Source organism: Podarcis gaigeae (genome assembly GCF_964106915.1).
Source record: "Podarcis gaigeae genome assembly, chromosome: 10".
Lineage (NCBI taxonomy): Eukaryota > Metazoa > Chordata > Lepidosauria > Squamata > Lacertidae > Podarcis > Podarcis gaigeae.
Genome location: NC_139686.1, coordinates 19,319,315 through 19,337,622, shown reverse-complemented (window position 1 = coordinate 19,337,622; position 18,308 = coordinate 19,319,315). Strand labels below are relative to the sequence as shown.

Genomic DNA, 18,308 nt, shown 5'->3' with positions numbered 1-18,308 from the left:
CTTGTTGGCAGGTACAGGCCATTCAGGTGACTGAGCTCTTAAAACTGAGCCATAATAATATGGGGAGAGCTGGTTAACACAGGGGAATGGTGGCAAATGGCAAAACCTGCTCTCCCTTGCAGTTGTGGGTCCCGATACAGCCTGGGGCGAGCATGGTGGGAGCGAGTGAGTTACTGAAGGAAAATTACAGTTTAGATATGAGCCAGCCAAGCAGAACTTGCAAAATTGCTTACAAGGGGCTGCTTTTATATCTCCAATAAACAAGAGGGATTAACAGTTAGATCCAGCCTAGCATGCAGAGATCCATCTTCTGTTGTGCAGACTGCTGGAGCAACTAAAGGCATCCCAAGGTAGAGGACCACACAACCTGATGGGTGCACCTCTGGGTTGTTTTTTCAAAATATAGTTTAGCAGAGAATTCTGGGGCAAAAGCATGGGATTGTGCAGAGCCAGACAGGATACAACACCGTCTGCCAAGCTGATGTCCTCTGAATGTTTTGGACTACAGTTCCCATCTGCCCCAGACAGCACAGCCTGCATAAATATGGGAGTTGTCATCCAAAACATCTGGAGAATACCAGGTTGGTGAAGGCTGGACTGTGCCTGGAATTTGTGCCAAAGCTTCTTCTATAACATTGTATGACATGGCCATATCTTTTCTAGGATTGCTCTTTGGACTATGCAGAGTCATAAAACGAATAACTTTGATCAAAATTAGCACTACTAACTAAGAAATATGTGAGCTTTTGAGCTGCACAAAAATTCATCCTTATGCTGGGAATGTTAAAAAATACCTAAAATGGGGTTGGGAAAATTGTGTGACAGTAAAAAGTTAAGACTAGCCTGCAGCTTATTTCAGACTTCATATTGAAATGGAAGAAACACCCGCACCCTTGTTTAGGTTAACCTTGTGTCCTGTGCAAAAACACAGTCTTGATCAGGGCACGCTGCTAAGCCCCACCGTTCCTGGCACCTCACTTTCACAGCACTCTGTGAAGGCAGGCGAAGGGCCGAAGCAAGGAGTTACGCAAGACAGCTGTCATGTCTACTTCCGTAGCTTGTGGTAGAGAGCATGGAACTAGAGATGTCCAGAGAATTTGAGCAGGGCATAACTGAGCACTCCTGCTTGAATTCTTGTAAGTGGAATCAAGGCACTAATTGCTTGCAGACTCTACAAGATCCATCTAACTTCACCCATCCTCTGCTATTGGCTCTTGCCCCCAAAAATCTAGCTTCTGGCAAAGGTGAGGTAGTGGGAGAAGTGGACACTCCTAGTCCTCAGCAGAACAGCTTTTACCACCTGGGACTAGGACTAGAAATCCCATAATCCTTGGCAGGAAACTTCACATCCCTTCCCCAGTGCCTTCTCCCAGGTTCCTGACCATCTGAGGTGCAGCACGTGACCACTTGAGAAAGGGTCTTCTCAGTGGTGGCACCTTGGCTTAGGACTGTTCTCCTCAGGGAAACTTGCCTCTGATGCCTTTCTGAATCCAGGCAAAGTCCTTTTTTATTTTACCAAACTTTGAATGTTTTTAACTTTGTTGATCTCTTTTATTTGGGTGCTGCTGTTGTAGACTGGCTCTTTTTAGCTTATAAGTGACTTTATGGTGTTTTTAATATTTTATTTTAAGCCATTCTTATGAAGCATTTGAAAGGTGGGGCATAAGTCTGCATAATATATAAGCTGAAAGGGATCTTGAACTGTAATAATACTTGCTGTTGGAAATTTAATCTTGTTAATGCAGGAGCATTTTTGTTGCAGATTTGTTTTTGGAGAGCCCCAAATTATTGCGGCCTATTGGTTAGAAGTATTGTAAAATAAAATTGTGGAGGAGATGATGGGATGTGGTGTTCCTGCAGATTGTTTCATCGGCTCAACTGCATTGGTCATTCGATGATTCTGACTGTGAGGTTTTGTGAGATTCATTAACATGGCAATTGCTAGCAACTGGAAGGATAAAGTGCCCTCATCTTTAATGAGCTGGTGCTTCAGAATGTGGTTTCTATAACAAAGTTTACCAATATTGTTCAGCAGAGGGAAGGAAGACAGCAGAATTGATTATGTAAAAATAATGGTTTTGTTTTGGAATAACAAATAACGGAAGCAATGTAAATCCATGTAGTTCACTTTCTTTTTTATAATCATTTTTAGAGTGATATTAAAAATAACATACACACACCTTTGTGTGTGTACTAGCCTTCCCCAACTGCTGTTGTCCAGGCATTCTTGGATAGCTCCCATCTTCCATGATCATTGGCTATGCTAGCTGGGGCTTATGGGAGTTGTAGTCCAAAATGTTTGGAGGCTAGTAAGTTGGGGAAGTCAGGCATATTTCATGGACAGCAGACTTGTCCATCTTCAGCCCGGTATGAGGAAGGAACTGGATTAATTTGTTTAATATGTTGCTTCCAACTACATGGATTTTATGTGTGAGTTTTGAACAAGATGCTCAGCAAGACACATGGTACAGTCCTGCCCATGACTTTTCCAATTCAGATATTTATATTGGGGGGGGGGGGTTTGCGTGTTTTGCCATGCATCTCCCCCACCTCTCCTATAATATGAAGGTAGAACGTCAAGGAGCCTTCTGGCCAAGCATTCTCCTTGATTTTCTGGAAAGATCTTAACAAAGAGGAGGATCCAAGCATGAAATGCCACATGCACACATCCCGTGTATATCTGAGATGGTGCGGTCCTGGGACAACTGTTCCATATGCTCTGCGGACTGTCTGGATTGGCTTTCAGGGTTAGGCTGCTGATCACTTGACATGGTGCAGGAGTTTCATTTTTTAATAATCCAAGTTTTCCTTTATCTCTTAAAGGACCAACACCAGCAGTGGGAATCAGTGGCCATGAGTGGATGTGGACCAGAGGACATGACCCCCTTAGCTTGCCAGTGAGTGAGCCAAACTCTTACCAGCCCCTGTTTGTCTTCTGTTACAGGAATGAGACTGTTTTACACCAGTTCTGCTGCCCCGCAGCTGACGCTGAGCAGAAGTCTTCATCTGCAGACTCTTCTCCAAGGTGGGAAACTTTGTCGATTCATACCCTGCTTGCTCCTGTGTTCCTCCTCCGGCCTTCCCTTCCCTGCTTTCACCTGCACACAAAACATGCAGGCTTCATTTCATTCACAACCAAACCGCTGGGATTAGCTGCACCGAGAAGTCCTCTCTTTTTTGCACAAGCATGACATTGGATAAATTTTCCCTTCCCAGACCCGGTTGCGCGGTTCTCTTACGTTGGAGGAGCCTTCCCCAACCTGATGCCTTCCAGATGTTTTGGACTACAACTCCGATCATCCCTAAGCATTGGCCATGGTGGCTGGGGCAGATGAGAGTTGTTGGGAGTTTCTGCAGGTTGGGGGAGGCTCAAGGCAGAAGGCACAGAACAGAAGGAATGACAATAGAGAGAAGTGTTATTCAGTGTTGAGGCAAAATGCTCCAAAAGGCCCCCACCTTCCTCAACTAATATGTGAAGTATGCACCCTATTTGACATTGGTGGTGTTCATACTCCTAGCTGCTGCCCAGTGCCATTTCCTTAATACTTCTTACACATGCAAAGTCAAATCAGAGTGAGAGCAGGAAGCATAATTTGCTGTTGAATTCCTCGCTCCGGATGGGCTTCATGACAATGCAAGTGAAGAACAGAAGCATCACCACTTCCAAAACAACCTGAACAGGTGGTGGCAGTTGGGCGTGGGGAAGCCTGGATTTGTGAAACCTTTACATACACATGCGCTCTCTCACACACACAGACACAGCCCTGCCCTTGAGCCAAAAAAGTTTTCCAAAGAGCTTTCAAGCTTAGGAGGCTTCTAGTAGCAGTTGGTGGGTAGGGTGGGAGCAAATTAGGAGGCCTGCAGGTCCAGAGGGGGCTGCAAAATAAATGGTGGTGGTTCACTGAATGTGGGGAGAAGGTGCTAGAAGCAAGGCAAGAAAGCTTAAGAGCAGTCCTCTCCACGCTTGTTTCCTGTGACCAAGCTTCCTGCCTCCCCTGTACTGGATATAGCAAGCCTTCATTGGTTCCTCTGTTTAAGCATGCAGATGAAAAGCTTGTCTGTATATATATATGATATATATATATATGATAATCTTATTTAATTATTTATTTACAAAACAATCACATTAATTCACTTGCTATGGTGCATTCGCCTTCTATTTGCATTCCTAGTTGGCTCACTTAACTGAACTGGCACTTAGACGGGTTTGGAAACAAAATAATGATTCCTGATGTGGATTATTATCAATGCCCATTTAAATTTTAGAATACTGCGAAAAAGCTCCAGGTGTTCATCAGAACAGACTTGAACAGTGAGAACAACTGTTATTTCAACTGCACTGCATTTTTAAAGAATTTGACTGTGAATCTGTCCCCACTCCTGCCAACTAGCTCCATATCGGTAGTATTACCTATTAGTCAAGCATTTGATTATCTTGAGCTCAGTCCCCCAACCCTCTCTGTTTGGCACTCAGGATTCTTCCCTGGCCGCATTCTTCCTCTAACTACACAGCCTCTCTCCAGGTCACTCCCTTTACTGGCCCTGATTTGCCCTCCCTTGTTTTGCGTGGCAAGTCCCCTCCCCCATGAGAAATGAAGACACTGGACACATTATTTAAGGTTAATGGGCATAAAAAGGCCACAACTTTATTGATTACAGGATTGAAAGGTATTGACCTTAGGCATTGGCTCCTATCGTCTACCCGGCATGGAGACCGCGATGGGTTGTCCACAAGCCGTGGGAGTCCTGTTGAAGTACGCCAACTAGGATCCCACGGGTGTCACCGCTCGGGGGCGTGCCGGGGACCCTTACCTCCCTAGGTTTCGGACAAGGCAACGCCCCCCGGAGTCCTCTACTGGACTACCCTTTCCATTGGGGAAGGTGATGGCGCTTCCTTCCCCCCATTCATTTGCATAACAATTAACCCCTGTCAATGCCTAACCGCCAATACCGAGGAAGTTGTGATGTTTGCTACGAGGTAGGCGAAAAAACCAAAAGGCTTGAAGTGTGCCAACTTGGAAAAATTCCTACCAGGCCCCTTGCGGCGACCAACCAAAGTCCATAGCAAGGTCAAAGCTAGCTAAACCTAAAGGGTGGGTGGGATGGGAAAACCGCTCGGCTAGGAAAGGGAAAAGAGGGCGGTCCCCGGGCGTGCCCGGCCTTAAATGAGCCAGGCCCCGCCTCCCCAGCCCGCCGATTGGCGGACGGGGTGGAAGGCACGCCCGGGGATTCCCTATCCACGTGGGGGCAAGATCCCCGCCCCCGCGTGTGTGGGAGGAGGGTTTAGCCTGCAACCCCCTCTCCTCCTAGGAGGAAATGGCTTTGCAGAAAATTGTGCAAAACACCTTCCACACTACAGAAATATTGCAGAACTCGCTAGATTTTTTTCTGATAGATGTGGGGAAAAATGGGTTGATGGCCCAAATGTTCTGGAATAGCGATGAAACAATAATGATACCATGTGGAAGCATGAAAAAAAATTCTCCCCTGAAACAGCAGTTGTAATATTCAATGTGTTATGTCTTGAAAGCACCAGAGGTTAGGTAATTCAAATAAGTTGAATTACCACTTACTCGGGCTCCATCGCAATCCCACCAGTGGCGTTTCAAACTACAAGCTAGTGCAGCACACAGGTTCCTGGTTAGGCAGAAAGAAGCAGTTTAAAACTAATATTCTCAAGCCAATATTCTCAAGACACTGGGTTTATCTTATTTGCTGCACTGATGCAGTTGCCCTCCCATTTGCAGATCTCTCCAGGGATGGAATGAATATTCAGAGAGGGAGGGGTGGAGCTCTTGAGAAAGCACTGACAACGAGTGATCTTGTAACTGATGCACTTTCCCCTTGAGAGCGAGCGCTGCGATAGCAAAGTTGCATTTACCATGGAATTGAGGGAATGTAGGGGAATTAATTACAATATATCTTGTAACTTGTAATCATGCCCGTCCTCCCCAAAGTAGTTTGCATCGAGGCGCTCTCGCTGGGGATGTGGTGAAGTTATTATATCAGGCAACTGCAGAAACTCCCAACTCAGCACTTTGGTGGTTGCTAACAAGCTGAGATGCTATAATAGAGAAAAGTTGCGCGTAACTAATTCCTGCTATGTCCAAGGAGAAACATAGCTCTCTGGCTGAGATTTTATGGCAAACACAGAGAATTGGATTGCACACTTGCATTTTTATCTTAATCTCGCACATGTGCCGCCTAGGAGCACACAATCTCCTTTCCTGTCTGCCTATGTCTCTAGAACTCGCACAGTTCTGCAGAACTCTCCTACCAGAATGGAACCTATGCTTGCGATGCAAAATGCTCTTTAATTTTATGGTAAATGCAGAGAGGCTTTTTTTTCTGCTGTGTGCAAACTGTTTCTTTCACTCAAAGTCTCATGTATAGTGGCATTAGCCTATATGGACACCTCACCGCAGCTGCCCACATCACCCCACTCAGCATCCACCCAACAGTAGGGCTGGCCCTTCTTGTGGAACAGGCACAATGGCCTTTGTTTTATCACCTGATTACAACAATCCTTTTGCAATAGGTCCATCTTTCCATGACCTGTCTCTGTTTCTAGAATAACTACAAATTATCTCTTCTCCTAGAGAAAAAACCCCACCCCACCCTCCCACTATATATAAAAGGGTCTGGTGACTTCTGTTTCAGTGTATCTGAAGAAGTGTGCGCACACACAAAAGCTTATACCAAGAACAAACTTAGTTGGTCTCTAAGGTGCTACTGGACATTTATATATTTTTTATATATTAAAAATTATGGGGACCTGAGAAAATATGGTGAGCAAGCGAGACCGATCAGGACTTAAATGAGCTAGCCTGGCATCCTGAATAAGCAGTCAGCTAAATCGGCTCACTTGGGGCCAATCAGATCTTTAGTATTAGCTCAACAGAACTCATGCGGAGGCAGCCATATTTCTAGAGGAGTCTAACTGGCTTTCCTGATGAGGCTAAGCCCTGATTTAGAGGCCTGCTCTCTCCACCCCGCCCTGCTCTGCTCACCTATTGCTGCTGCATCTTAAATTACATAACACAGAGCAAATTCTTCCCTGTTTCCCCTTTTTCTTTTCCTGAACAGGCAGTTTTATTTTTTTATTTAATTTTTTTATTGTAAATGAGAAAGCCTGTCAGAAGTGATGCTGCTAATAACTGCCAGCCGTCTAGTTTTAATTAGAGTTTTCTTCATTAATGCCTCGTCTCGTCTCCGTGCGATGGATTAAATAATGTACTTGCAGCTCATTTACACAAACCCCCAAACTGCAGGGCTGAGCCGCAATCCTTTAATTAAACAGCCCGGCTGATCCCTGCCGCTGCCTCGCTTCATCAGTCTAAGCCGATTAAATAGAATAGGGACTAATAAGGAGTATAAACGGAGAAGTGACTCTTGTCTCTTCAAGGGACCCGGGGGCCTCGGCAGCAGAGTGGGCGGGCTGCTTGGCTCCGCCTCCTCCTCCACTGCAGAAAGTGTGGTTGGAGCAAACCTGCCCCCCCCACACCATGGCTTGCAGAAGCTGCAAGATGCTTATCAACACTAAGGAACAGCGGGGAGGGGAAGGGTGGTGTTTTCCTCTGCAAAAGTGATTGTCAAATGTCCTGTTAAGGCTGCATACACTCCATGCATTTAAAGAGCAGTATGTCCCTCCCCCCAAATATCCTGGGACCTTTGGTTTGTTAAGGTTGCTGAGAATTGTAGCTCTGTTGAGGAGTAAACTACAGTTTCCAGGATTCTGGGGTGTGTGTGTGTGTGTGTGTGTGTGTGTGTGTGTGTGTGTAATTTGCTTTAAATGTATGGTGCGTATGCAGCCTTTGTCTCTGGGCATACCTATAGACCACAAACTTAATAGGTTTGTTAGACATTTTTCTTCTTCAAGGAAACCTGGGAAATGCAGTTCTGTAAAATGGAATGTCTAGCAGAGAATGCTCAGCACTTCAGTGGATTCTTTGAAGGAAGCAATGATGGCTGAACACTCTTGAAACGAAGATATATGTGTAGTGTAGATATACCATCTATTCTGGATAGCACTGTCCTGAACATTGCACTCATTTCCCAAGAAAACTTGTGTTTCCTGCGAAAGAATGAAGGCACTGAGAACTTAGGGGGAAATTTTGAGTGCTCAGTATGTGTGTGTGCTTATGAAGTGGCCATAGGACCCCCCCTTTAAAACAGGTTTAAAGCACCACCTTTGTGCTCATAGTAGTGTAGCCCTCGTAGCAGTGTGGGGCTTGGTAAGATCATAAGAGCTGGTCTGCTGGATCAGACCAAAGGCTCCATTTAGTCCCATATCCTGTCCTCAGTGCGGCCAACTAGATGCCTATAGGAAGCCAGAAGCAGGGTGTCAGCTGAGTAGCCCTCTCTTTGAAGACAGACTTTTGACTTGGCAACACTTAGTAGTATGGCGTGTAACTCCAATGCCTGCTGAGCTTGGAGTCCTTTTCTTCAAAGAGCTCTGCCCCATTGCAAGTTCAATCAGGGCATTCTAAACCTGATTTTTAAGTGTGCATGAATGTGGAGTGGGGGATCTCCTTCAGCTGCCTTGTTGTGTTCCTGAGGTAAACACAAACAGACAAATACCAGTTCCTGGAATGTCTTTTTTTCTTTTCATGCAAACATCTACACACACACTGTCCTTTTCTGAAACGTCTTCACTTTGCCCCCACTGCCTTTTGATTGGTCATAATAAGCCCAAATTCTAGATTAGGAAGAAGGAACAGAAACATCTCCCTGCCTAAAGATGTGGTGAAATTCAATCCCACCATGCTCTAAATCTTCATAGCCAAGTTCTCTGAAGTGGAAAATGGAATTTCAATAATGCACATTTCAATTTCTGAATATTTAACTTAGTGAACTCTGTGTGTGTGTGTGTGTTGGATTGCTACTTTTATGGAATGGTTGAATAGATTTGTTTTCACCTCAAATGTTCTCTAAAATGACATTTAACAAGTGAAGCTTCGATATATATTAGATATATATTTTAAATTCAAAACTTGACATTTCAAATCTGGAAAATGTTATGCATTTTGTATGTGAAACTTCGTTTCAGATTCACTTTCAACCAGTTGCACTGCATTTTATTCTGGGCTACTAACTTGGCATGTGGTGTTACTGGTACAACAAAACGTGGCCAAGTTTAGTGTGGTGGTTAGACCAGTGTCTTTCACCTTGGGTCTCCAGATGTTGTTGGACTACAACTCCCATCATCCCTGATCATAGACTCAGCTGGCTGAGAATGATAGGGACCTTCCAACACCTTGGAAACACTGGGCTAGATTTCAGAGCCAGGCTCAGACCTGGGAGACACGGGGTCAATTCCTGCTCTGCCACAAGGCTCAGTGTGTATCCATGGGGCATTTGTTGTCTTTCAGTCTAATTTACTTCACCAAATTGTTGGGAGGATGAAAGAGGGAACCATTTATGCTGCCCTTAGCTCCTTTGAGGAAGGAAGGAATACATAACTACGTCCTACTTGCTAATAGCAAATTCATTCTCTTGAGTACTGATCTTTCTTCAGCTATAATGGCACCATCCCTGCATATGAGCTAGATATCAGCAGGTGTGGAGGGAACCCTATGGCTTACAGAAGTACAATAACATTAAATTGATAATTGGTGAATGTGTTATGGTGCTATGGAGGGAATCAGTGAAAGCATCATTAAACAGAATAAAAACTAGTAAAAATGTCATTATAATGGGTTATATCTAGTAAAATTTTATATATGTTCCACGCCATATAATTTTCTGTACTGAACCTCAGATTTCAGGCTTATTTTAGATATGATGGGTTGTGGTGGTTTTTTGTTTTTTGGAAATAACAAAAACAACACCTGAGGAAGGAACACCATCCTCAAAGGAAAACCCTGTCCGATGATGACTGAACATGCTTAGTGGGCACAAAATGCTGACTGGCAGGTTGGGGATCAAAAATAAGATTTGGGGGATTGTTGGGATTTGTAAATGACTTGGGGATTCCCATTGCACTATGACGTGGTAAAAAAAATAACTAATTAAGATAAATTAAAATGGAAAACCTGGTTAGGGAGGGAGAATGAAAGGAGCCTCACTAAGTTACTTTCATTTCCTTTTGAAATGGCAATCATTTATAACACTGACGGAATGCAGGATAGCTGTTAGCCATCATTGAATTTGAACCTACATGGATCAGGGGTAGTCTATCTCTGAATCTCCGTAAGAGGCAGCCATCACTTTAAGTAACAGCCAGTGGAGCACTGTGGGTAGGGCTACATTGCTGTAGCGTCATGGCCACTTGCACCTTCCTATTGCCACGCATCATGGGTATTGGCAGAGAGGGGGCGAGACAAGGCAACAGGAGCTCCAACATTCTGGCCACTTGCAGTTCACTTAAAATGATGGTGAGAGGGGATATAGATTTGCATAAAAGTAACACATTCTCATTTATATGTTTAGACGCAAAATTAGAAATGAGTACTGCAATTTAAATAATTTTCTATTCGGCATTTATTTATTTACTGAAAATATTTGTACCCCACCCATAGATACCAGGGAGAGTTACAGAACATAAAATGAACAATTAGACAGTTATATCAATAGAATAATTAGAAAACAATAGCATGCATCATCTAAAAATTGAGGCAGCAGAATAGGCTGAATACCAGCCGTGGCCACCCTGTGTTTATGGCAACCCTGAGCCAAACATCATTTTCGACAGACCCATGGCAAACCGATCCCAATTAACAAGTTAGGAAGACTGGACAAAGGCTGTGTCATTGGCGTGCCCCGTTCTTTACTTGCACTGCTGAATATAGACACAACCCCACAATTTCAAGAACAAGCGCCTTGTTTCCCTGCCAGCTTTTATCTGCTAGCGACAGGCCTGCATTCTGGGGATTTGAATAGGCCAGTAATTGCCTCACCATTTCTCCAAGTCTCACTCCGGTGGAATTTAGCATTCCAGAACAATGACCTTTAAAATGGTCCTGGCAAACCCTCCGCCTCTGACACGACAGCACCCCACACATTTGCTTTTGCGCAAGAAAGCACAATGGGATGGAACGGCACATGTGATGCTCTCAGTGGGGGGGGGGGGTTCAGCGTCCATCACAGAAGCTGGTCGGGGCTCCCCTGTGGTGATGAATGGAACGACAGCACAGAAATTCTACACCCTGCCTTCAATGGAGAAAAGCATTCCAAAGCACGTGAAGCAGAAGATGCTGAAGGGGACTCATGCAGCCAATTAACTCTACGGTCCTTTTGAAGATCCATGTGTGGGTGAGCCAAGAGCAGGCATCCCCAAACTCGGCCCTCCAGCTGTTTTGGAACTACAATTCCCATCATCCCTGACCACTGGTCCTGTTAGCTAGGGATGATGGGAGTTGTAGTCTCAAAACATCTGGAGGGCCGAGTTGGGGATGCCTGGCCAAGAGGAATTCATTGCTTCCATATCTCTGATATATGAAATACTGCTTTTCACCATACACAGCCACAAAAGTGGTTTACACAACAATCTACAGAACAACTTATTCAGGGTCCCAGCCAGCCATGCCCCCCATCCTTCTCCCCTCCTTGTTTTCCATTTCCCCCTCCATCAGCCACCATTCCGTGGTCACTGAGGGTGCTCAGCCCTCATTGGGCTGGTTTTCTTCCTCCACCCTAGTTTTCTTCCCCCTCCCTAAAGTTTTTTTTGTACTTGTACAAATTTTGGAGGTTCCTCCAGGCATGCTAATATCTCCTTCTTGTGCAAAAGATGGTCTGTTTCTAGGCCACATCAGGATCCACTTTCAGAGAATGAGTTTACTATTCACATGCCAGATGAAACTATTCCAGAAAGGCAAAAGTTTCCTGCAATCTTTCAGGAATCGAGATGTTAAGCCTACCTGAATGAAATTTAATGGGTGTTGCCATTTTGCACATAATCATAACCATCCACACTGTTCTGGCTTGAAAGGCACTTCACTTGGAAATGGATAACAAAGTCCTGATGTCTCTTCAGACATAACTCCTCGCATCAATAAAGGAGACAAATTGTGAGGTTCAATCTATCCCCCACAGAGTTGGAGACCCTCAGACTTAAGAGTCTGGAGATGACCCTCCAGCCTTCTCTATCTGGTCCTCCTCCAAGCTAGGTCCTCTGTCCAGGCCACATCCCTCACTGGTCCTACTCAACAGTCTCCATCAGTGCTTGGGGCAGCTTAGGATGTGTACCATAATTATGACAATGTTTCTTGTTTGCCCGGATGGAGAGAAGAATGTGTGGCGTATGTGTGTGGAAACCCCTGACTGTTGGGTGGCTGGAATATATCCTCCTGTACAAGGTAAGAATCACATCTGTTGCTCTGCTCCCTTCTGACTCTGGTGCTGCCAACTACTGACATGTGGTCCCAAGAAATTTGCCCACAAGGGATTCCTCACCTCTGATCCTCAGTAATCATAGAATCATGGAATTGTAGAGTTGGAAGGGACCACGAGGGTCATCTAGTCCAGCCCCTGCAATATTTTGTCCAATGTGGGGCTCAAACCCACAACCCTGAGATTAAGAGTCTCATGCTCTACCATAGACTAAATATACATATACTAAATATAGGGGACACGGGTGGCACTGTGGTCTAAACCACTGAGCCTCTTGGGCTTGCCAATCAGAAGGTTGGGGGTTCGAATCCGTGTGATGGGGTGAGCTCCTGGTGCTCTCTCCCAGCTCCTGACAACCTAGCAGTTTGAAAACATACCAGTGCAAGTAGATAAATAGGTACTGCTGTGGCAGGAAGGTAAACGACGTTTCCACACACTGTGGCTTCCGTCATGGGTGTCCCATTGCATCAGAAGCAGTTTAGTCATGTTGGCCACGTGACCCAGAAAACTATCTGCAAACAAACACTAGTTCCCTCACCTTGACGCGAGATGAGCACCACCCCCTATTGACTGGACTTAAGCATCCAGGGGTCCTTTACCTTTTTACCTTATACAAAATATACGTATACTAAGTATTTATGACCAAAGATTCTGTGCTATTTTACACTAGTACCACCAGATAAATAAACCACCATGCTGCTGTTCAAGGCAATGAATGCCCAAAAACAGTACTATGCATTATTATTATTGCACATTATTATGGTATGTATTGCCTTTAGAGCAAACTCGTATAGAAATTATTCTTAATAGCAACATCAATAGATATTATAGATCCAATACTGTTGTTCCCTTGTCCTATGGGAAACACTATCTGTATAATCTTTCCCCAGTTGCTTCTTAAAGTATCATCTGTAGCAGAGATTTCTACTCTGAGAGATGGCCGACTAACTCTGAGGAACAGAGTTAGTCAAAAATGGAGACAAGTGGAGGTGGAGTTTAGCATAATCACAAGGCAATTGCTGACATAATTTTCTGTGGGTATCTCATCCCTCTTTCAATATTGCTAAATTCTTTGCCGCAGCAATTTCCTTCTGGCAGGGAGTTCCATATTTCAGCTTTCCTCTACTAAGTTCAGACCTCAGCCTAGAGCTGTTGTGATTCAGCATCTCCCAGGTTTGGGGGGGGATTGGTCTTTGAGGTGATGTCTTACCAACTTTTCTCTGAATTGCTAATTTTGTCCTATTTGAGGGATTATTTATTACAATCCTGTCCCACCCTTCCTTTAAAGACATTGAGGTAGAGCACATGATTCTCCTCCTGCTGTTCTTGACAACGACCCCCTGAGGTAGCCTAAAATGAGAGGTGGTAAGTGATCCAAGAGATTTGATTGAGCACAGATTTGAACCAGGGTCTCCCCAGTCAAAGTTCAGTATTCTAGCCATTGCACCACACAGCCTCTGAGCTCCTCTCTTCCCAGCATCTCTAGAAAATGAATGGATAATAGATGCACATTTGTATAGCACAGACCCATGTAGTGTTGGAGGTTATGTTGCATTGATGCAGAATTGGGGGCACACACAGTTCTGGATATGGGAAACTACAGCTTTGGTGGATGGAGGTGGAGTTTCAAGCTGCACCTGGAAAAGGTTCCAGAAATTGAAATCCAGCAGAGGTGGATTTTTAATTACTGTAAAAAGAAGGGAGGCAGGGGGGCTCCCTGCCCATGGGTTTTGCATGCGTTAGCTTCCTTTTGAAGTTTAATTTTCTCGTGTATAAAGTGCTGCTTAGATCAGACTTGAAACATGATCAATGCAACTGGCAAGTGTTTACTTCGTGATTATGGAGCAATTAAATTCCAACTCAATACAGTTTAGGCATCAAACAGCTGTGCACTCATTCCTAAAGTGCCCACTGGATTACTCATCACGGCAACCAGGAGGCTGCCTGCAGCCTCAGCACCAATTAGCAGTGAAGAACATAATATAATCGATTTTCTTGGGTCTCGTCCTGGACCAGTTCTCTTTACAGTCTGGTCAGGCTGCTGCCTCCCCCGTTGTAACTTTGAATTGCTAAACACTTCTAACGTAAGAGCACAAGGTTGTGGATGGAGGAGATGGTGAAGGGTTTGATTTGATATTTCAAGAGCGTGGTAGAGTCATGGAGTCAGCCAAGGCTGCCCATGAAATGAGACACACTGTACAAAGGAGCCACAGGAAAAAAGGAAGCAACAACATAATATAACTCCTCTTAAGAATAACAGGAAACAATTCAAACAACAAATAATACATATCGGCAGCCAGTGACAAATCAAAATGCAGTCATGACGTGTTTAAGGTCGAAAATAACCGCAGCCTGTTAAGTTGAATAACGAAGCCAAAAAATTCCATGAGTTCAATGGGGTCTAGGTTTTCACCAGGTGAGAATGTATAAAGAACATAAATACATACCAATCCATGCATCACTCTACAGCTTTGTGTAACTTTGTCAGTCAAAGCCAAGTGCCACACCTTATCATACCATGACTCCTGCAGTACATGAGCCTATGCCTGGTGCATTATAAGCACATCGCTTCCTCCCAAGAATCCATGGAACTGCAGTCTGTTAAAGGTGCTAGAGATTGTGGCTCTGTGAGGAGTAAGCTACAGTTCTCAGGATTCTTTGGGAGAAGTCATGTGCCTTAAATATATGTTGTGTATGCAGCATAAGACTCACACACACTTCTGGTGGAGCTTCCTATGGGAAACCTGTGGTCAATTGCTAGTGAGACCACACCTACCATTTTGAATAAAGTCCCCCCTTTTTCATTCCAATCACTGATGGAATGAAAATTCCAGCTTTCAAATTCTCCGATGCAGAATTGGTTCACTAGCTTCCCAATGCCTTGCATTTTCCCGGTGTGTCCGCCTGTCTTTATTAGTACACAGTACTGCCAGCGGCTATCAACTTTGTTAACCTGTGGAGGCGGGAATACTAGTGCAAAAGGCTCTTTGCAGTTCATTTTGAAACTGAATTTCTCTGGTGGGATCCCTCTTCCTTTGGCACTGATCTTCTAAAAAAAAAAAAAGAAGAAGAAGAGAAAAGGCAATCATCAGTTTGCCCTTGAGGTCAGCGTCAGATAGCTGTGCCAGTTGGTTCCACTGGAGTTCATGACCCAGAGAAGTACCTCCAGTTTTTATGATGTGAGCAGCAGTTGTTCTGCAAAAATTAATGTGGCTTTCCCCTTGATGTCTGGTATTGTCAGAGCACCCCTTAAGCCAAAGACCAGACACATCCAGATGCTTCTAAGATTATTAATAATGGTTATAATACCACTTAGAGCAGTTTATTTTTCTCGTCTCTTTTATCTTGGCAATAGATCAGTGTGTGATCTATTACTATTACAAAAGGAGATGGAGGGCTGAGGGGGTGGGAAAAGGTGCCAAATCATCTGCTGAGTTACCATTTGATCCAAATGTTGGATGTGGGTATTTGATCACAAGATGCAGCTTCTAAAAAGATTCTGAAAAAGACAGGTGTTAGTGAGCTTAGATTAAAAATAACCATTCAGGTTCGTTATCTTTATTTTGACAATGGCTACACCGTTATCGTTCATTTAAACTACTCCTATACCACTTTAAACAGCCCTGGCTTTCCCCGAAGAATCTCGGGAACTGTAGTTTGCCTATTTATTGATTTATAAACATATTCATATGCTGCCGTGTCATAAAAATATATTGCAGTGGTTTACAACCATTTCTGTTGGCATCCGTCTGCTCGAGAGACAATGGAGTCTGCTTCCGGGGGTGCAATAAAACTGCTGCATTAGCAGCACCAAAGTGACCTCCTTGGGATATAAGCCTGGGCAGTGTGTATGGAGGTCCTGAGCTTCCCAGACAACAAGACTGGGTCTCACTTACGTGGTCCAAAGGAAATCAGAGCAATGTGTTTAGCACCAGCTTGGCTACAGGAGTTGCTGGAAGAAGGTGTACAAGGCATTATCCAACCTTCTTAGGGACTCCACTCTCAGTTTGGGTAAGGTTTACTCCTTGGCCTTTTCTTCTCCTGAAGATATCCTGCAAGGCAGTGGAGGTTTAGGGTTTCCTTCTCCTAGATGAGCTACCTTCCGAGGTGGATGAACCCCCCTTGCTCCTCACTTCCCTCTCCAGCATGTGCAGAAAATGGCTTCTTGACCATTGGACCCATTATTGGTCTAGTCTGCACAATCGGCCAGAGCCTGTCTTCGCATGCAGGGGAAATTGCTAACTCACCAAGGTACCCTTCAGCTACCTTCACCATGCCTCATTTTTAAAAGCTTGGTGGAAGGGACAGGGAAACTTGTTGGGACATCTTTGTCGCTTCCATCCAGTCCGGAATTTCTTGCTCTTTTCTTGAACTCCTGAATTATGCCTCCTGAGTCTGATACTGGGCTTGTACTGTTTCTTGCCTGAATAAAGATCTTTTTCTTACTTACAAGTAAAGACTGCTGTTTGTGCATGTTGGGTAGTACCCTGGACAGCATGAGCTGGGATTTATTGGCTCTCTCCTTCCGAAGCTTTGGTTCCTTGCAAACTCATCCCCGTAGTAGCTGCAGCTATTTTCATCCTGGCTGCTGATGGATTCTGTGGCTGCCCTCAGGTGACTTGAGAGGGTTTTGTGAACAAAGCGAGGCGTTCTTAAGCGGGCTTTGAGGAGGGGAAAACAGGCAGACTCCAGTTATGTCATACATTTTCAGAAGTTGAGCTCTGTCTCTCGAGTTCCTTCCTCCTGAAGAGAAAGGAAGCAGAAAGGAAACAAGTTTCAAAGGAAGAAGTCAGAATGCATTAAGGATCATTGCACTTCGGATCCTGGAAGATTCGTTCTGATCATACATTGTTTGTGTTTTATGGGCAACTCATGTTGAGAGCCTCAGGCTGATAAACACAGAGAAAACAAATTTGTGGTTTTGTGTTTACCCTGCTTCACCCTTTCCCTGGTTCCCTTGTTTAAGGTTTGAGCATATATACACGATACTGTTTCAACAGTATTGAAAGGTATACTGTTATTACTGCAATGCCTTGATTTCTATTTGCATGGGTACTGTAGTTACTGGCTGGTTGCGACTCTTTTCTCTCCCGGAAAGAATGCTGTTGAGGCATATAACTCAGGGGTGGAGAACACCAGGCCTGCCCCCAACCAAAGCCCTCCAGCCTCATCTGTCTGGCCCCTTGGATTCTTCTTAGTCCACACTTTCAGCAGGCTTACTTCATACTCACCTTGAGTGTTCTCATGGAGGAGAGGGCTGTCAGAGGCTACTAGCCGTGATGCCTATGCCCTGTCTCCACAGTCAGTGGTAGTAATGCTTCCGAATACCAGTTTCTGGAAACCACAGGAAAGGAGAGTTTTCTTGTGCTTGGTGTAGTATGGTGTAGTGGTTAAGAGCGGTAGACTCGTAATCTGGTGAACCGGGTTCACATCTCCATTCCTCCACATGCAGCTTCTGGGTGACCTTGGGCTAGTGACACTTCTTTGAGGTCTCTCAGCCCCACTCACCTCACAGAGTGTTTGTTGTGGGGGAGAGAAATATACTCAGAGTCGAGACTGGATTTCATGCTCTTTATTCAACTCATAGTGGTGAGGAGGAATGGAAGTTTCCCCACAATATCTGCTTTATATACATTATTTACACAATGGGCTGCACGTGGTTGGCTAATTCTGGGATTCTCCTGTAAGCCAATCAGGTTGTGGATTCACTTCCATCTGGAGCTGGATTGGGTGGCTCCTGCAGACCAATCATACTGCTGCATTATTGTAGGACCAATCAGACTGCTGCATTTTGGATCCTATTGTTCTAGAACCAATCAGACTGCTGCATTTTGGATCCTATTCAAGTCAGTACATAACAGGGAGGAAGGGAAAGGAGAATGTTAGCCGCTTTGAGACTCCTTCTGGTAGTGATAAAGCAGGATATCAAATCCAAACTCTCCTCCTCCTCCTCCTTGGGTCTCCCTTGTGGGTTTCCC

General features: G+C 44.6%; 1 protein-coding gene across 7 annotated transcripts in view; it reads left to right on the top strand.

Annotated features, from left to right (window-relative positions):
- IQSEC3 (IQ motif and Sec7 domain ArfGEF 3) overlaps positions 1–18,308 on the top strand; it is a 136,827-nt gene that overhangs the window by 55,243 nt on the left and 63,276 nt on the right. For all 7 annotated transcript variants that reach the window (XM_083700001.1, XM_083700006.1, XM_083700005.1 and 4 more), the window contains exon 2: positions 2,945–3,025. In XM_083700001.1, the coding sequence (XP_083556127.1) occupies positions 2,945–3,025 (81 nt within the window). The remainder of the gene's footprint in view (positions 1–2,944; positions 3,026–18,308) is intronic.